At 35.9% G+C, this 21610-nt stretch overlaps 1 protein-coding gene across 5 annotated transcripts in view; it reads right to left on the bottom strand.

The window, feature by feature from the left end:
• TCF12 (transcription factor 12) overlaps positions 1 to 21610 on the bottom strand; it is a 389423-nt gene that overhangs the window by 194774 nt on the left and 173039 nt on the right. For all 5 annotated transcript variants that reach the window (XM_011940522.1, XM_011940525.1, XM_011940527.1 and 2 more), the window contains one exon: positions 13086 to 13188. In XM_011940522.1, coding sequence (XP_011795912.1) covers positions 13086 to 13188 — 103 coding nt within the window. The remainder of the gene's footprint in view (positions 1 to 13085; positions 13189 to 21610) is intronic.

Consider the following 21610-nt stretch of genomic DNA (forward strand, 5'->3'; position numbering starts at 1 on the left):
TGAAATCCTATCTCTACTAAAAATACAAAAATTAGCTGGGCATGGTGGTGCATGCCTATAGCCCCAGCTATTCAGGAGGCTAACATGAAAGAATCGCTTGGACCTGGGAGGCAGAGGTTGCAGTGAGCCCACATTGTGCCACTGCACTCCAGCATGGGTTACAGTGAGACTAAAAAAAAAAAAAAAAAAAAAAAAAAGATTTGTTCTTGTGGCTCCACACAGGGAATCCTGCCGAAGAACCAACGTGCTTAGTATATCGTGACAACTGTCTTATTAAGCCTCCCAAGAAAAGTCTGCTAATAATATTTTTGGATTTTGTGGCTAAACATTTTTCCCTTCCTCTTATCTTCCAATTATGTTACGAGATAGTTTTATTTAAGTATTTTTTTCTGTATAAACATAATACATGCTCATTGTGAAAGTATAGCATATTTTCAGATATACGGTGTATCTCCTGACACTAACTTCCAATCAGACCAATGTTAATTTTTTGATATTATTTAGATTTTATTATCTACACATATTGCAGTAATACATTACTCTGCCTTTCCACTATGAAATACTGTATAAAAATCCTATCACAAAATACTATTTTGAAAAGTAAGTGGGTTTTTTTTTTTTTTTTGGAGACAGAGTCTTGCTCTGTCACCCAGGCTGGAATGCAGTGGTGCGATTTTGGTTTATTGCAACCTCCGTCTCCCGGGTTCAAAGCAATTCTCCCTCCTCAGGCTCCTGAGTAGCTGGGATTACAGGCTCCAACCACCACACCCAGCTAATTTTTTTTTGTATTTTTAATAGAGACCAGGTTTTACCATGTTAGTTAGCCAGGCTGGTCTCAAACTACTGACCTCAAGTTATCCACCTCTCCCAGCCTGAAAGGTAAGTTTTAATGAGTGCAATGTTATTCATCATATGACCATATTATAACTTAATTAGTCCCATATTGGGTGATATTAATTTTTCTTTACAAAATACTGTGTGTGGCAAACATTGTTGCATACACATCTTTATGTGTATTTTCAATTACTTCCTTGGGTTAAATTCCATTGTGGTGGAGCTAAGACACAATGTCTTCTTTTATTGGGTATAAAAATTCATCTTCGTAACTGTGTTTGGGACTGTTTTCTTTATATAATTTGCATTTAACTTTTCCAAATGTACATCTGAAAAGTAGCTGGGACCACAGCAGATGCCACTGCACCTGGCTAATGTTTCAAAAAATGTTTTGTAGAGACAGGGTCCCAGTTAAACCCTTAAGATAGAAGACAGCCTTAAGTTGAAAGTGAATGGCATATAATAACCAGAAAATTCCTCAAACCCTAACCATTAATCACTGTACATGAAATTTTAAAATTCTGTATTTTATAAACTGCATCAAAATCTATAATTTACATTTATCTTACAAAAATTACTTATACACAGCCTAGAAAATGCTGTATTTTTATTGCACATACCCTTTGGGGAGATTCTCATATGTTGGGCAGTACAGATTTTCACTAGAGCAACAGTATGCTTTTTTTATTACTGGGCTATTCTCACACTATCCTCTCATCATAGATTCCCTCGATAGATTCTTTGCAGCTCTTCTCTGAAGGCTTCTCTCTACATTAGGCTGCTCAATAGAGATGCAACTGCTCAACTGCCACACCTCTATTAAGCAGCCTAATTTTCACCTTTTCCTCTCCCAATGTCGTAGTACACTAAAGCTACAATCTTATATTGCTATTTTGAGAAGTAGGGTTTTTCTAAAAGATTTCTGATTATAGAAAACTAAGGGAAACATAGGATTTCAGAGGGAGAAAATCTGACATTTGCCTAGAAATCTGCCCACATCATATTTGAAAGCAAAACAGCAGAAAAACAACTCAACTAAATGGTAACTTACCATTCTGTATAGAGGCAGTATAGCTCCTCAAACTTTAGTGTAATTCACCACTACAACCACCAACTATCGTGTCTGAATTTGTTTTTTAAATAAAAAAGAAAAAACCTGGTACTTTCTATAAAATTTCACATATATAACTTTTTTTTTTTTTTAAAGACAGAGTCTTGCCCTGTTACCCAAGCTGGAGTGCAGTGATGTGATCTTGGCTCACTGCAACCTCCGCCTCCTGGGTTCAAGTGATTCTTCTGTCTCAGCCTCTCTAGTAGCTGGAATTACAGGTGCGCGTCACGACGCCCAGCTAATTTTGGTATTGTTAGTAGAGACAGGGCTTTGCCATGTTGACCAAACTGGTCTTCAGCTCCTGACCTCAGGTAATCCACTTGCCACAGCCTCCCAAAGTGCTGGGATTACAGGTGTGAGCCACCATGCCCGGCCATACATAACTTACTAACTCTTCAACAAATTGGCAGAGTTAGTACTATTTAAAGTATTTTCGTTAAATTATCTAGAGCAAGACTAGCAAATGTAGCGTATGGAACAAATCCAGGCCACCAACTGTTATTTTTATAGCCCCAAATCATATCTAAGTACTTATATAGCTATTTAAACATGTAAGTAGTTACATGCTTATGGCTTAGTTCATAAGCCATGAATTATATGTTTATGGCCTAGTTCATTGATTATCATTGATTTTGGTATCCTGGACCACAGACCTTAGACTATTTTCTATCTGGCTCTTTGTGTACAGTTTGCTAATCTCTAATCTCAGGGACAAGTGTGGGAAAGTATGTAAGAGAAATTAATAAAATTTAAAATTAACTATACATTTACTAATTGATTTAATTTGCTGTGAAGTGGCCTAGTAATGTACTCCCATTTAATTGTGACTCCCTAAAAATTTCATGGAACTTAGGAATGTGATAATCCTTCAGAGGTATACGCAAACTAAAAAACAAATATGTAATACAAGAATGACTGTGGAACCACCAAACCATACCACGTATATGGAAATACCCAAAGAAACATTTTTCAAGATAAAGAAGTATTTAAAAACTCATCCTCATACATATATGTGTGTGTGGGTGCATATGCACGTGTGTACGTATCAGAAAGTCCTGAAATACAGGTAGAATGGCAAGTTCTAGTGTTCACAGAAACCTAAAATCAGTGGCCAGGCATGGTGGCTCATGCTTGTAATCATAGCTCTGTGAGAGGCCAAGTCTGGAGGATCGCTTGAACCTAAGAGTTCAAGACTAGCCTGAGCAGCGCAGCAAGACCGTGTCTCTACAAAGAATAATTTTTTAAAAATTAGCTGGGTGTGGCGGCACGCACCTGTTGTCCCAGTTACTTAGGAGGCTGAGTGGGAGGATCACTTGAGCCTGGGAAGTTGGGGCTGCAGTAAGCCATAGATGTGTCACTGCACTCCAGTCTGGGCAACAGAGCAAGATTCTGTCTCAAAAAACAAAAATCAAAAAAACCAAACACCACTACCACCAAAAAAAGCCCCTCTAAAATCTAAAATCACAAATAAAAACAACAAATACCAAACTGGAAGTCACAAAAACCATGAATTATGAAAGGCAAAGGCTGAATTTTCCAGGAAAAAAAAGAAGCTGAGATGTGGAAATAAGGAGGTTACAAAAATGGTGAACTGACATTCAAAATAGGCAACCGTTTTATGGGGCTTCACATAAGACGTGAGGCTTATTCAAATACAGCAATGTAGTAAAAAACCTATACAACTAAAGGATCAGAATGTAATGGAAACCTTCAAACAATAGTAATATTTGTACAATTTAAACCAAAGCAATTCAGTATATGCTTTCAAATTTTTTAAAAAAATTATTTTGATGGCTAATTAAAACTTATATAAATACCACGGCCACTAATCAAGCTACTGTGAATTCTTCACTCTGAAAGAGGCCCTGGAGTTTTCAGGGTACGGGGAGTACCAGTAATACCTTCCACTACTTCTATTCTTTACGACATATTATTTATCCAGTTCAAACATCTATGAGAATTTTAATATGAAAGCATTTATTTTACATAAAACATTCTGAAAGCCTTTATTAAATGATGAAGGCAGCATCTTTACTATAATAAGTGAGTCTGGGCCAGGTATAGTGTATAGTGGCTCATGTCTATAATCCCAGCACTCTGGAAGGCCAAGACAGGAGGATCACTTAAACCTAGGAGTTCAAGACTAACCTGGCCAAGATAGCAAGACCTCATCTCTATTTAAAAAAAAAAAAAAAAGAAGTGAATCTGAAATGTTACCACATAGGAGGCATGATCTGTTAATGCTGCTCTAGGACTTTTCTTAAATCAAAACAGTGTCCCAAATTCTCAACTGCGTGCTATGGTGTGCTTCTGAAATTCTATGCATACAGCAGAACTGTAAAGCTACAAAAGCTCCTTAAAAGCAATCTTTCTCTTATTCTCTAGTGACCAAGTAGCCACAGCCCCTGTCATCCACCCCACTACAGGCAAAACTCAGAACTCTGGTTAAGAGTTCATGTTCACTTGGCTAGAACTAGATACAAACAATAGGATGATTCAAAGAAGAACCATTTATCAGATCTATGCAACTGGCCGACTATAAAACAATAAGGTTCCATAAAGATGACTACTGATCATTGACAATGCACACCCAAGTGACAATGAGGAAATGCATTGGATAAACAAATAACAGTAAAGGTGGTCCACTTCATTTAAGTCTCTGGAGTTTGCAAGGACACACAGTTAAGCCAATGTTGTGAGCTCACGAAAAAATCCATTAGACCAGATAACTTAAAAAAAAAAAAAGAAAACAAAACTCTGTGAAATATCCTCTACAGAGAGTAAGGCAGTCTCAAGCCAGAGTCAATCGCTTTGATCAATCTTCTGTTGAATATCCCATAATATATAAACAGAACAAATCCACTGTAAGTTGAATACTAGGCAAAAGACTGAAGACTTGGTGAGGTCCATGAAAAAGGTGTTAAGGAGCCATGTAATCAAATATAAAGTCATTAATGGATTAGGATCTGAGTTAGAAACAGTGGGTTAATAACTAAGGAGAAAAAGCAACAAGATTCAAATGTGAAACACAGGACATATATTATTACCATATAAATTTTCTGAGAAAAATATGCCAAAAAAATCAACAACTAATTCTTTGTTTACTCTAAGACCTAGTGAATAATATATAGATCACTTTTTAATATTATATTATTTTTAATATTTGAAAAAGCTTTTTTTTTTTTTTTTTTGAGACGGAGTCTCACTCTGTCGCCCGGACTGGAGTGCAGTGGCCGGATCTCAGCTCACTGCAAGCTCCGCCTCCCGGGTTTATGCCATTCTCCTGCCTCAGCCTCCGGAGTAGCTGGGACTACAGGCGCCCGCCACCTCGCCCGGCTAGTTTTTTTTATTTTTTAGTAGAGACGGGGTTTCACCGTGTTCGCCAGGATGGTCTCGATCTCCTGACCTCGTGATCCGCCCGTCTCGGCCTCCCAAAGTGCTGGGATTACAGGCTTGAGCCACCACACCCAGCCTCTTGAAAAAGCTTTTAAAAATTCAAATAAAACATTTTTTTCCCTGTATTTTCTGAAATCCTAGTTACTCTTTCAAGTAATGCATTTGAGGATGAATTACCCATAGATAAGAGGGATCTGAGTCCATACAGGAGTACTCTGGAAAGTGTGGAACCTCTTTCAAACTAAGGCGTTAGTATTACTTTGGTCTCTCTCAGACTGGGTAGAAAAGAAGCCTTCAGGTCATCTCTGGCTCACAGAAACAGCTTCAGCTTCAAAGAATGGCTATCAAATTCATTCTAACCATAGAAAGAGAAGTGCTTTTTAGGCTGTAGAGGCAGGGCAGGGGCATGGAAAAGGTGATACTGCCAGGAACAGGATGTTATAAATTAAATGCACATGTCCACTGAACAAAAACATTCCAAACCACTAAGGAATAAGGTATCTTACAATATAATATAGCAACCAGGGAGCAATCTGGAAATACTGGAGTGAGGGATCTAGAGAAGGAGAGACCAGAACACTGTATTCTCACCTTTTCCCATTTCTCACATCCCCTGTCCTTGGCCCAATTTGCCTCTGCAGTTCTTATTCTTTCAACAAAACATTTGTAAGGTGAAAGAGGGAGTCCTGATGACCTTGTTTAAACCCCTAGGTCCCCCATGCTCCAAATCAATCTACTCCTAGCCTTCTTAGATAAATGGGTTAATAAACACCACTTTTTGTTTCACCTGGTTTAAGTTAGGTTCTGTCACTTATAACAGAAAGAGTGCTGACTGGAATATTATGTGACCCACAATAAAACTTTTCCTTATCATCTCTGGTTGTGCCTGAATGTAATCTCTTCTGAATGTCTGTAAGAATTTATTCGTATCACTGACATTCTGCCATGTATATTAATTATTGAAATCTTATCCCTCTATCACACTAAAATAATAAAGTCTGTAAAGATAGATTGAATATTATTCACTTTAATATTCTACCATTCTACCACACAGTACTTTCCTCTGTAAAAGGCAGAAAAGGCAGAAAAAGGGCACGGTAAAGGGCAGAAAAAAAATGGATGAATGAATACATGAAAAAGATGGAGGAAGGTATTCAACAACTCAGACTGGTTAATGAGAGTTAAGCAGTAGTCAAAGAAAGAAAAAGCAGAGCTATAATGCAAAAAAAGGTAGCAAATGAAACAAATGGTTGAACACGAGAAGTTAAAAAAAGGGAAAAAAAAGCAACGTAGAAGAAAGGGACTGTGTACTAATTAAAATCAAGGGAGTCAAGGCCATGTTTCTTTTTCTGTTTTGTTTGTTTTTTAGAGATGGAGTCTTGCTCTGTCATCCAGGGTGGAGTGCAGCGGCGCGATCTCGGCTCATTGCAACCTCTGTCTCCGCATTCAAGCAATTCTTCTGCCTCAGCCTCACAAACGGCTGGGATTACAAGCATGCGCCACCATGCCTGGCTAGTTTGTTTGTTTTTTTTTTTTGTATTTTTAGTAGAGATGGGGTTTCATCACGTTGGTCAGGCTGGTCTCGAACTCCTGACCTCAGGTGATCCTACAGCGAGCCACTGTGCCTGGCCACGGTCATGTTTCAAACTAATGAGTCATTTCATTTTTCTTGGCTTTAGTGCCTTCAATTGTATCTAGGCTCCTTTCATTCAAGTTTCTCTTAGTGCCAACATTTTGTGTGTGTTAGTACAGCCAAAGGTCAGAGAACGTAGATCAATGAATACACAATCATATTCTTTCATGAAACTTGGGGTTAATAAAACAGTAGAAAAAGTAAAAGGCCTCATCCTTATGAAATACTATCAAATCAGATACTATTTCCCTTAAACACTTCATAATCATTTTCAATATCTCATCTAGTGAAGAAATTTCAAGTATATCAAACTTACACTTTTTTTTTTTTTTTTTTTTTTTTAAAGACAGTGTTGGATCTGTTGCCCAGGCTGGAGTACAGTGATCTGGCTCACTGTAACCTCCACCTCCTTGGCTCAAGCAATCTTCCCTCCTCAGCCTCCCAGGTAGCTGGCACCACAGGCATGTGCCACCATGCCTGGCTAATTTTTTGTAGAGACAGGGTTTTACTATATTGCTCAGGGTGGTCTTAAACTCCTGGGCTCAAGCAATACTCCTGGCTTGGCCTCCCAAAGTGCTGGGAATGTGAGCCACCCCGCTCAGCCAAAATCGTTAACTTTTGAGGGCAGGGTTGTATTACCCTTTGATAGTCTGAAAATGGTGATTCTACATATTTTGTAACTCTAGGAGATTTCAGAATTTTTCATAGGTTATAGTGCAAGCAGTATCAAGTTTATAAAATAATTTTCTTTAAAATTTGGTTGAGGTACCAGATATATGGAAAAAAAGCGTACTTGGGCTTAAATTCTCAGACAAATCCACTGAAACCTACGTAATCTACAATGAAATGGAAATAAAACATAGAAGTTTTACCAGAGGGGCCCTTTAAGCTCTGAGATACAGAAGGTGGAGTTAAGCAAAGACATTTCAGCAGCAATAGGAAGACACCTGGTTTGCTTATAAGTTACAACATAGTGAGACCGCATCTCTTAAAAATTTTTTTTAAATTAGTTGGGTGTGGTGGTGCACTACTATAGTTCCAGCTACTCCCAGGAGGCTGAGGTGGGAGGATCACTTGAGCCCGGGAGGTTGAGGCTAGTCAGCAGTGATCACGCCACCACACTCCAGCCTGGGCAAAAGAGCAAGGCCCTGTCTCCAAAAAAAGAAAAAAAAAAGGTAAACTCTATGGGGTGACGTTATCTAAGAGCCACCCTATTTCATATAGGGTCTACTAAATGTGGCTGTATCAGACAGGACTTACGGTTGTGGTTACCAGAGAACACTTGTGGTCCTAAGTTGTGAATGTTACCCAGATTGTTCTTGAATATCTGTCTATCACATGTCTATCAGTAATTCTAAAGCATGTAAAAATGAAACAAAGATTTATTTGGGAGTTAGCACTCCCAGAATATTAGTTTTAAAGTATATAGGAGGATGTGTGTGGGTTATATGCAAAAACTATACCATTTTATATATATAAGGGACTTGAGCATCAGGGGACCCAATCCCTCACAGATACTAAGGGATGACTGTATAGCAATTCTATTAACATCATGCTATTTTACTTTTCAGAGATCTTTCATGATCTTTTTTTTTCCCTTAAAAAACCGGAAACATTTCCCAGTGTCCCATGGAAAACTAGTTTCTCAGAAGCTAATGATGCTTTTTACAGAAAGCCTTCTATGCCTAATGTGATTTTGGGGTGTAGGAAGCTAAACAAAGTTAAATCAGCTGCTTCTTTTTTCAGAGTCTTTAACATTCCAAAGAACAATCTGAATTTCTAAGAGGGAACAACTGACACAAAATGGTGTCCAAAGTTATTTCACTGTGGAACCGTGACTTTTTTCCACGGTCATCCCTCAAGATCAGTGTCTCCATAATTATGGTTTAAGAAAATGCTGCGCTAGTAAAAAACCTGAGATATGAAGAAAGAACAGGTATCTTAAACACCTAAACAGTGTGGTTTAATGGAAATAGCATTCAACTAACAGTCAGGAGATATAAGTTCTACATTTAGTTTTGACATTTACTGGCTTTGTGACCTCAGAAAGAAACACTTAATTGTCCTCTGCCTTAGTTTTAATCATTTGCAAAATAGCAATTATAATTCTTGTTGCAGCCTTTTTCAGGGTTGAATAAAAGTTATTAAATTTATGAGATTACAGAATTGTAAAATTCTAGAGCTGTATAAGACCTCTGAAAATTCTCAGCATTACTCTATCAGAAAGGCAATGATTATTTTCAGAATCTAGATTAAAATCCACACCTCCTAACTCTCAGCCTGCAATTTCCCCTGTACCACCACATATTACATTCACTCTTGAAAAGGAAAATTAATAAACCATCTCTAGAAGCAAAATAGGGTCTCAGAAAGGAACACAATTAAGGGTCTCAGAAAACAAACAAAAGCGAAGATAATCTTACACCTTAAGTCTCCCTTTTATCACATACAGACATACATACATCCTAAAATAAGTAAAGCTTATAAACATGGAGGGATAAAAAGATAATAGTAGTTTATTACACAATCACTTGGGGATGGAAAGCAGGCAATTCTGTGAGAATAATTTGTTTCTAAGTTCAACCAGTAAACTGATCCTGCCATCATCAAAAATATGACTAATTATGAATAGGTAAAGGAAAACAAATATTACTGAAATTAACGAGAGAATCAAGGGTGGAGAAATGGACCAGAGCCGGAAGAAGCTTGAGATAGACAAGGCTACTTGGTGATAGTAGACTTGAACTGACCATGGGATTCACTGCTATGGTCAAAGCTTTTCATCTAGTTGTAATATTACAGAGTACAGAACTGCTTGATGCTAATTACCTAGTGATGTGTCAAAAAGATGTACTTATTTCACTTGAAACATAAGAAAAGCCCTCTTTCCCATATTGACATATCCACAGAATTCTGCAATTCATAAAAGAAACATTAACTGTTTCAGCATAAAACGCTTCAAAATATCTACATGAATATATAAACACACTTTCGCAAATTGTTCATTATTGAATTGTTATCAACCCTTGTTAGACAAAATTTCTCATTTTTGCAATGTACAAAATCATTAAAGTGCTTGGAAGCTCTATCACAGAAGACAGTGGTGCTTTATAATCCACAATTTCTTCAGGCAAATGTGCTTATGGCTGAACATAATACTCAAAATAACAACATTCCCTAGACGTACAATCCCTCCCCCACTTAATGGTGTTTTTATATGTTGATAGCAACATGAAAATGTTACTGCTTTCCTATTAGTTTTAACTGTTTCTGAACATTCATCATTCACAGCACCACTCTCAACTGTTACCTGTAGAGATGATTGGGTATCGCTCCAAATGCTTCGAATACTACCATACACATCTCAGCAGAACTTTAACAATTTAGGTTTTTCAGCCAGAAACTCCCTTAAATTATCAAACAGCCAGAAAAGTCAGTCTATCCATTGTAACTCTACATATTGCTATAAAACCACATGTTTGGGTGTCAGTTCAATTACTTCAGCTCATATCGAGTTGGATTGCCTGTTGCTATATAGAACTGCATTGTGATTTAAGAGGCGTTCATTTCCAAAAGCAAGCTATTTTGGATCAAGCTATTGTTGTGCAGATTGTTTACACTGTTGTTAGACTAAGGTACTTCATTTGATCATTTTTACTGAAAATAAAGATAAGTGAAGTATATCAGATATTGCCAATGACCAGTGAATTTCTTTTGAACCTATCTGCTTAATCATTTCAGGGTTCTCTCTCCTTCTTTTGTATATAAGTAAGCATTTTTTACATTAGGTAGTTAACAGTCACAAATAAAATGTATGGTCTGGGCCAGACATGGTGGCTCATGCCTATAATTGCAACATTTTGGGAGGCTGGGGCAGGAGGATCACTTGAGGCCAGGAGTTCAAAATCAGTCTGGTCAACACAGTGAGGCCTCATCTCTACAAAATAAAAAAACTAAAAAATTAGCTGGTGTTGTGCTAAGGAAGGAGGATGGCTTGAGCTCAGGAGTTCAAGGCTGTAGTGAGCCATCATCATGCGACTGCACTCTAGCTTGGGTGACAAAGTGAGACCCTGTCTTGAAAATAAGAAAAGAAAATGTATGGTTTGTATATCTGCATCTGATACAAAGTAGTACCTAAACAATGTAGTTCAGATGAATGCAGAATTTTTCATTTGAATTGTTAAGAGATCAATCTACTTACAGATAATTATTTACTTCAAGACTTTTTTTAGATGTTGATTTTATACATAGGGTATGGATGACTATTAAAAGTATTCTAAAAATCATCTGAAAACTAAAGAAACCAACAAGCACATGCTTGTAATTGCTCCAACTGAGAAAATGTTACCTCAAAGTGAATTACAGAAATACTGTTAGTCAACATCTGCTCAGAGCAAGTAACTGACATGTATACCTCTTAGTATTCATTTAATTTCCACACTTGTCCCGTACAAAATTTTAATCGTCACCTTGGCACAAAGCTGTGCTAATGATGAAATTCCATTGGGCCTAAAAGTCATCTCTATGAGTGAAGAATAAAGGTAAAAACATAAATACAAAAAGAGCAATTTCTGATTTTTTACAGTTCAGAGTTATATTCTCAATTAAGAAATTCAAAATTACAAAAACACTGACTTTTACTTGCCCTACTACACTTAATATAAATTAAATCCTACTTGGGGAAAAGTTATACTCCAAAAGGAAATTATTTGGAGTGTTACATTGATTTTACTTTGATGGTAAGCTGAATTGAAAATTTAAAAAATAAATTAGAAAGTTTTCCCTACCCAAATAATTTACTATAAACCTAACTCTGATTTTTTATCTGGAATGATAACACATTTAATACCGTGATTTTCTATGTGCATTTATTTACGCTGAAACAAACTGTGATTTTAAACACAAGTTTTATTGCTGATTAGATTTTTTTCACTCTTCTGTCATACTCTAATGGTTCTTCTGGCTTCAAACTGTCAACCACCTTAGGCAAAATCCACACTAGACGATCAGACTCTGTCTCCTCAACACTACAGAGAATAAAGGAAACAAAGACTGTGCAAAGCAAATCATTTTACAGAAATTGCAGACCACCAGGATTTGGGATTTGGGTAATCCACTTAGATTAGTATGGCTGTGTCTTAAAAGAATGATTCTAAGATCACAATATAGGTCATGTCCTTAAGAAATAAAATAAGTAATGAAATCAATGTCTATTACACAAACTTTCCATATTTATATGATGCCAATAACTGGAAAAACAGTTATAACTGGTAAAACAGATGAAAGTTTTTGTAATATGCTCAGCCTCAGCATAAGCAAGAAAAAAATGTCATAAAACATACAGATTATTTTCAATCAGGTTTTGCAAAAAGGTAAAATATTTACATATTTAAAAAATGGTATTCAAACTGAAAAAAACACGCTTGGGTTTATAATTTTAGACTGAACAACTTTAAACTTTCATTTGAGACAGAGAAGGAGAAAGGAAAGGAGGGGTGTTTTGCAGAGCATGATTAACCACAAAGGTTTTGCCAAAACATAAAAATCAGGTTTAGATGGTAATTCATACCCTTCCTGAAAGTGCAACTTCACTTCTTCAAACCAAAACTTTTAAAAAGTTCTACTATGAAGCCAAGTGCTTAAAACAACGCTGCAATATCTAAATGTACTATGTTTTAATCAAATTGTGCCAGGAGAAATACTGTCCAATGCAAGTAAAATCTGCCTAAAATCACTGCTATGTTACATTTTTAATTACAACATAATACAACTGTTAAGAGAAACAGTAACATCACAAATGCCCCTAAAACAATACTTCTCTGCCCCAGAACACATGTAATGCCTGAGGTCACGAAGACGTTGTCAAAACTGACAATCAAAACACTGCCACTTCCTTTTTTGACACCAAAACAATAATGCTTTAAGAGAAGACTCCCAATTTTCTGGACATTTGATCCTCAAGCTGTAATGAACAAGAAAAGCCCTAGATGCCGCTAGAAACTCAAGAACTTTCTTCTAGATACTTACCTGTCCCTCCTTGACAAAGGGATAAAAAATGTCTCTGACCAAAGAAGCTTTGAGAAGACTACTTGCAGAGAATTACCAACTTACCCATCAGATTTGAGTTCATGAAAGGTGTTGGGGACAAGCCTTCATGGGCTCCTAATCGACTGTCATTCAAGTGATCACTGTAATGAGGGCTGTCTGTAAAACCCTAGGGGGGAAAAAGATCAGAGTATTAAAGAGATTATTTGGCAGTCCCGCTAATTGAGCATAATGACACTCACCTAATTAATATACAGACTTACTTACACATGGTCATCTCTAACCAAGTTTCTTGTTCATTATTTGAAAAGCTAACAGCAGAAGTGCTTCTTTTATTCCTTTTAAGATTTTAATGTCAAAAAACATTTTCTTATTGATCGTAAAGCAAAGTGGGTTTCTATAAATAAACACTAACCATGAGCACCAATGTTTTCAAAGTATCAGCTCTTCTGATGGGATGGGGAGCTATAAGAATTCTGTAAACTATTACTAAAATTACCTCTAAGATTACTTTACATCCAAAGGGAAATACAATGGATAATTTTTTTAAAAAAATGAATTAAGAAAATATATTTCTCAATTGTAATAAATTAGGGAAATACTTATCTTTATCCTCCTATTCATTCCCTGCCCTGAGACCCTAAAAATAAAGGGTTAGGCAATTACAAGTTTGACTTAAAATACTAAAACTAATCCACAATCAGTATGCTAGAAATGAATCCTTTCCTAAATGGCAGATATTCAACAAAAAAGGTCTGTTTATGCTCATTTTAATACTACTGTAGTATAACAATATATACTCCTACAGAAACTGAGCCATGTAAAAAGGAAAACATTTATTAAAAATAGCTGATTTAAATTCTTAAGAAAGAAATTACAAACACCATAAAAACAATAAAGCTAATGTTACTTTTCACAGTAGCTGTTATTACATTTCTCCTTATAGTTTAAAACATACTTTTTTTTAAAGCAAAGGGGAAAAAAGATAAAGTTTACAAATAAAAACAAGTGTTACAAAATTACTATGTAATGAAACCTGTACTGGTTCTCAGACTTTTACACACTCTTAAGTACAGCATCACTTCCAAAATCATACTGTTTCTAAAGAAGGCTTTGAACTCTATTAATTAAAACTGCAGGTCATATATATCTCTGCCAATTTAAAACCGACATTGTGAAGACCAAACAAATGTATAAGAAGCCCAAGTAAGAGACAAAACTACCCTGGCTCACAGAAACCTGAAACCATCCAGAATCCCCTGGGACTAAAAAAATCATGAATCACTGAACATTTATCATTACCCAGAATGCAAGCTACCATTTAAGAGGACATTAGTGCAACTGGAACAGGCCTCACTATCTTTGCAGGCACGCTGTCAGTTCAATGAAAGGGCTAGGAATAGAGGGCTAAATAACTGTCAAATCATTACAGTTGCTTATAGATGCATGTCACAACTCCTTCTGCTGTTCTGTTTTAAAACTAATCTTCTGGGAGTGCTAACTCCCAAATAAATCTTTGTTTCATTTTTACATACTTTAGAATTACTGATAGACATGTGATAGACAGACATTCAAGAAGAATCTGGGTGATATTCACAACTTAGGACCACAAGTGTTCTCTGGTAACCACAACCGTAAGTCCTGTCTGATACAGCCACATTTAGTAGACTCTATATGAAATAGGGTGGCTCTTAGATAACGTCACCCCATAGAGTTTACCTTTTTTTTTTCTTTTTTTGGAGACAGGGCCTTGCTCTTTTGCCCAGGCTGGAGTGTGGTGGCGTGATCACTGCTGACTAGCCTCAACCTCCCGGGCTCAAGTGATCCTCCCACCTCAGCCTCCCGGGAGTAGCTGGAACTATAGTAGTGCACCACCACACCCAACTAATTTAAAAAAAATTTTTAAGAGATGGGGTCTCACTATGTTGCCCAGGCTGGTCTCAAACTCTTGGGCTCAAGAGATCCTCCAGCCTTGGCCTCTTAAAGCGCTGGAATTACAGGCCTGAACCACCACGCCTGGCCCATAGAATTTGCTTTTACTACTTAAAATGAATACTAAGTGACAAATCACTATCTCACATACATCTGGATGTTCTCTCTGCCACCCTTCCCACTGTCATTCTTAGGCACACAAAGGAAGGCATCAAAACCTATAAACATACTCAATTAAATATTGTTTGTCATCCTAAAACAATACTACTCTAGAAAAATGCCAATTAAAATGTGCTTGCGGAACAGCTACATTGTTCACACTACATTTGAATGCTAAAGGACAATGAAAGGGTAATTTTGTATTCTCCCAGTTCTCCTCATTCTTGAACAACAACTTTTTACAAAAGTAAAAACACTACAGTTTTTTTTTTTAATTATTTCCTAAAGCACCACTATACAAATATATGTAAGTCTGAAATATATTTATGGTGTTGCTAAATGACTACACATAATTTATTAACTTTGTAAATTACATGTAGTGTCTTTTACCCTGCTAGCCAACCTAACCGTTTTGCTGTTCCCACTGCTAATGACCGGGATTGTCATAGTGCACCAGAAAATAGGAGTCTATAAACTTTTTTCCTCAAATACAAGCAAGAGTTGGACATGAATCCTCAATATCTATTTATTGGGATTATACGCATATACTATTAATCCACATATCAAGTATCAGTAAGGCATAATTTCTCTCATTTAAGGATAAAAATTAGATATTTTCCCCAACACCTTAGAGGTTCAATTTAGCAAATGCAACTTTGTTTAAAAGTCACTGTCCAAGAGACAAGAAAGGAATAATATTGCTTCATCTACAGGTGCAAACTGATGCTGGGAGAAGGAACAATAGACTTGCAAAATGTTTGTCACAGTTTTACATTACCTACAACTGTCCACCAAAACTTCACTTCAAGGACTGGGGGTAGCTTACTGTTTGGGATTATTCCTGTCATTCCTTTCACACAGTAGTAGTAATACCCACCCAGAGTATAACTTTTGGTGAAACAAGGTGAATAGTTATGAAATAATTCACAATATTTAAATAAGATTATCACAAGTCATATGTTTAAAATCGGTTATAGAAATGTACAACTATTAGCATGTCAACATATCATCTAGTTGACTGATACCTACAGCAGTGCTTTGCAGACTTCAATGTTCTTATCAAACAAGTAGAGATCTTGCTAAAATGCAGGTTAACATGCATAAGGTCTTGGGGGTGGGACTTGAGATTCTGAATTTCTAACAAATAGGTGATGCTGATGCTGATGCTGCTGGCCTACGAACTACACTTCTAGTAGCAAGAACTTAGACAACTTGGAATAAAGATCTCTTGGATAAACACAGAATAAAAAGGTCTAGTAAGGTAACAGCCAGGCACCCCCCACTGAAACCATATTAAAATACCGGAAGTTTCCAGATAAATATAAATTAGGGAGAAACCCCACAGTTTAAAGAGAAAAAAAAAAAAAACTACAGCAATTAGAATAGCAAAATGTTTTTCTTTATGTATGTATTCATCCATGTAGTTTTAAAAGTAGAAGGTAGCTTAGCTGTCAAATACAGTCCCAATGAAAGAAATAGGTTAGTTGACTAGGAGTTTAAACTTCTCAAATACCACATAGAGTTAGCCAATAAGCATGGCTGCTTATAGAGCAAAAGGGAAAAATGTCATAAACCAGAGCACTCACAGGGCTGACAGAATAGAAGACAACAAAGCAAAATAATGTAGTAACTTCCAACAGGCTGGAGAACACAGGCTGAAGGTAAATGGCCTAAGGGAGTGGTTGCAGTGACAAGAAAAGAACAAAATCCAAGCAAGCAATGGTTAAGTTGGAGCTGGAGTGGATCAACCAATGGGACTGGTAAATGAATGCTATTTCAATTTTAAAATATAAAGGAAGTAAATCAGTGAGATCATTACATATACAACTATTATGCTGCATATTCTAAATTGATAGAAAATTACTATGCTAACAAAAGGGGTCAAACATGGCTCCCAGGACTCCTAATTAAGATCTTGAATTCTGTTAATAGCCACTAAGATAAATGAGATTTTTTAAATACATGAGATGATATACATTATGAAGGACAGAGCAATACTATCAGAATTATCTATTACACCAGACTTTTAGCCACAATATGCTATTGAACATAAAAATATTTCCAAATACACCCTAAACAATCACTGTTCCCATCTTATAAAAATGGAAAGCACTCGTTATTAATAATTAATAAAATCAGTTGATGCACGGAAAGATTACAAAAACCATTAATTTCTATACTTAAAATCTAAAATTTAGTTGGCAAATCTTAAATAATTCCATCTATGAATGCATAATACTTCACAAAAGCTTTGATATTATAAAATGTGGTCTATAAAGATTTCATACTTTTCTCTTTGTTCATTTCCTGATGCAGGAACTTAGAAATGTTAATCCCTGCTACAGTATGACAACAGACCTGAAGTGATCAAAGTAGCTTCCATATTTAAACTAAACAGCACATAATCCAAAAAAAATTTTTTTTTGGACACGGTCTCGCTGTTGCTTAGGCTCGAATGCAGTGGCATGATCACAGCTCAAAGTAGCCTCAATCTCCTGGGCTCAAGCAATCCTCCCACTTCAGCCTCCTGAGTAACTGGGACTACAGGCACACACCACTACAGGCACACACCACCATGTCCAGCCAATATTTTTATTTCTTGTAGAGATGAGGTCTCCTCTGTTGCCAAGGCTAGTCTTGAATTCCTGGGCTCAACAGAACCTCCCATTTTGGCCTCCCAAAATGTGGGCAATCAAATCTTTCGTTGTATCCAAGGTTGGGGGGGGGGGAGAGAGAGAGAGAGAGAGAGAGAGAGAGAACACATCTAGTATTATTTATATAATAGTACTCTTATCTGGTTTCTCACCTCAAAAATACAAGAATTTTTTCTTTTGGTTAATTTTTAAAATGGCTCATTTAAATAATTTATCTCATCCAATTTATAGAGTATCATCACCAGAGGATCTTTCCCAGTTCAGAATACACTTACAGTTTTACAAACGTATGTTGTTATTTCTTTGTATGAAAATCAGTTTAAAAAAAAGAAACCACTGTTTTTAAAATTCTACTAAAAAAAAATCTTCAATTCTTTTCAATGGCTTTTTTTTGGTAAGGGAGTTTTATGCTCTTTGAATAAAGATTACTTTCTCAGGAAAGCTTTCCCTGACCCTAACAAGATAAAATTAGGTGAGCTTATTCTGTGCTCCCACAGCAGTGAGCATTCCATCATTGCATGGCTCCTACTTATTAAAACTGCCTATTTAATTATCCATTTAAATTAAATCATAATTATCTGTTATAATTGCACAGCATAGTGTAGTGGATAAATGTGAAATTTTTGGAGCCAGACTGGAAGGTAATTCCATCTTTGGTACATACAAGCTGTGTGGCATGGGGCATATTAAATTTTCTTAGCTCAGTTTCCTTATCTGTAAAAATGTAGATGATGGCAATAATAATACCTTCGCTTCACAGGTTGTTACAAAAGGACTAAATGAGTTAATATATGTGGCACTTGGAAAAGTTCCTGGCACATAATAAGCACATAATAAATGCTAGCCATTATTATTATTATCATCATCATCATCATCATTATCCAAGTTAGAGACTATGTCTTACAAATTCTGAGAGTACAGGGACCCTATGTTTTTTTCTTTTTCCCCCAACAATGACATCCTCAGAATGATGCCTGCCACACACATAGCAGATGCTGAATAAATGACAATGACAAAGGGATGGGAGGAGGTTTTAGCTGCTAAATCTTTAAAATGCTGCTGAGTTTTCGATATTATAAATGTCCAATCAGTTTCTCCATAGACCTCATGGTAACTATCAGAAAGAAAGGTGGTAAGAAACCAGCTTATCTAACCGGATTGAACAAGTACCCACAGGTTTGTGATATTCAAAGAGCTATAAGATTTCCCATGAATTACTGAAATCTTATAGCCTCTAAGTGGACAAAAGCCAGCAGAATCAGCCAAAATCCATAAGCCAACAGAAAGCTCTGGATGAGGCCTGGATATAAATGAGTGTTTATGCTTCAAAGTGAAATACTAATGAAATGGAAAGTTAAAAAAGTAAGAATAAATGCAGTTTCAAAGAGAGAAAAGTGCTCTTATTGTACTTCTTTATTTACCCCTATGATAAATTGCCAACATTAATGTCTAGATAAATAATGTTATACTTTGTAAAACAAATCCTTGAATGTGACTGTCTCTCTCAGTTAAACACAACTACGAAAAACTCAAGTGAGTTGACTTAATCACAACAGTCTGTTACCTGAGACTGGGAATTATGTCTGTAGTTATCACTCACTAGACTCTCATAATGGAGAAGCACACTAATGGGCATGCAGTAGGTGACTAATAAAATCTGTTAATGTAATGAATGAATGAAAAATAAACACTACCCCAGTTAATGAATCAGGTCTACATCTGAAAAAGCTACTTAATAGTATTTTAAGATTCTGATATCCTTTAACAGGTCAATACTAATATATAATAAAATTTCTTAACAGGGAGATGGATTCTGTCATCCAGGTCCATAAATTTCTACAGGGCAAGAACTTTTTATTCCTCTTCATAATCCCAAAAGAGACTAGCACAGAATTTTGTGTGTAATTAAGTGCTTAAATTTTTGTTGAGAGGATGAATAATCTCTTCAGGTAACATTTTATGCATGAATGCTAAGTAGTTTTATAGAATTACTCTAATCCAAGGAAGAGTGAGCCTTGAATTGGCCTAGGTAGGAGGAAGAGGAGAATCAAAAACTTTTAGAAATAGAAAGAATATTCAGAAAATATGATGGATACATGAGATGCTGCTTAGCACAAGGGCCAGTATTTTTACAAAATTACCTGTCCTTAAAAACTGTACTATATAGTGTGACATATCTAAACATTTTTTGGAAACAGTTTATTCTGATGTACTGACTTTACACCTGTAAAAGGTTTACTGAAATATTACATTCACATTAATATACAATTGTATAATATACATTTATAATATACAATATACAATTTTCTCCCTTTGCCTTCTATACATTCTTTATTTCCAAGAAGTATTCTTCTGTGCAATACTAGATAATATTTTTTAAAAGCTACTCTTTCGCAGATAGTTTGAGAAGCACTAATGTACATCCTCAGTACTAAAAATGTGGTCCTTAAAACTGACTTATCGGCAAATTCTGGGAGTTTGTTGAAATGCAGAAGCTCTGGCAGAATCCTAGGCCTAGTGAATCCAGAATCTGCATCTTAACAAGATTTACAGAAGATTTATAAACAAAATGAAGTTTGGCAAGAACTGGTTTATATTATCCTGTAAGTCACAGGGCCTGGTACGCTGTAAAACAGTATTAGCCCTATTGTTTCTTTTTCTAGTACCACTAGCACTACATCAAATCCTAAAGAGCTCACATTGTAAAACCACAATTCCACTGTCGTGTTCATAAATCTGCCTATCACATACTATATACAACCAGTAAAATTAAGAGTTAAAATATTACTGTTTCCCTCCCAAGAAAATTTTACCTTTTACATAATTTAAAGCTTTTATCTTCTACTACTATAAATCAACAGTATTATCACTGGGCATGTAACTGCTCAGTAAATATTTTTATTATTTCCTGATATTTGTAAAATCAGTTAAAATAAACCAAACATAAGGTACAATATAAGTTTATTAAAACCCATGCTTAAGAAGCAACAACTAATTGCAAGAAGAGAGAACATCAGCCAATGAGCAAAACCATGTTCTTACATTCAGAGGATAATATATTTTAAAGTAACTTTAAAATACCAGTCCCATATGTTAAATGTTTATTTTATAACAACAGGCTGGAAAAATAGTAGCAAAAAAGAATATATAATAATGCTTAACTTCTATAAAAATTTATAGAGCTGGTGCGGTCACTCACACCTGTAATCCCAATACTTTGGGAAGCCAAGGTGGGAGGATCACTTCAGCCCAGGTGTTCGAGACCAGCCTGGGCAACACAGCGAGACTCTGGTGCTACAAAATACATGAAAATTAGCCAGATATGGTAGAATACGCCTATAGTCCCAGCTACTTGGAAAGCTGTGGTAGAAGAAACCCTTGAGCCCAGGAATTGGGGGCTGCAGTGAGCCAATATCATGTAACTGCATTCCAGCCTGGGTAACAGAGCCAGAGCTCTTCTCAAAAAATTTTTAAAAATTAAAAACAAATAAATAAAGTTTACAGAAGGACTAGAAAATTAATTATAAAAAGTATTAATATTTTTTCATTTAATTTGCCTATATTTTCCAAAAATTCCTAAAACAATCATTTATTTTTCTAAAAGATACATTATTTCTCAGTTTTTCCTTTAACATGATTAAAATAACATATACCCATTGTAGAAAATAGAGAATGTACAGAAATAGCATCAACTAAGCAGGAAAAAAATCTCTCATTTTATCTCCACTGAAATGCAAACCTCAACAAAATATGACACATTTTCTTTCAATTTTTAAATGTTTCTAAACTAGTCCAGACATATTAAAATGTACATAATAAAAAGCCATGTGCCCACAACTCAACAAA

This window comes from Colobus angolensis, unplaced genomic scaffold, assembly GCF_000951035.1.
Source record: "Colobus angolensis palliatus isolate OR3802 unplaced genomic scaffold, Cang.pa_1.0 Scaffold19, whole genome shotgun sequence".
Taxonomy (NCBI): domain Eukaryota; kingdom Metazoa; phylum Chordata; class Mammalia; order Primates; family Cercopithecidae; genus Colobus; species Colobus angolensis.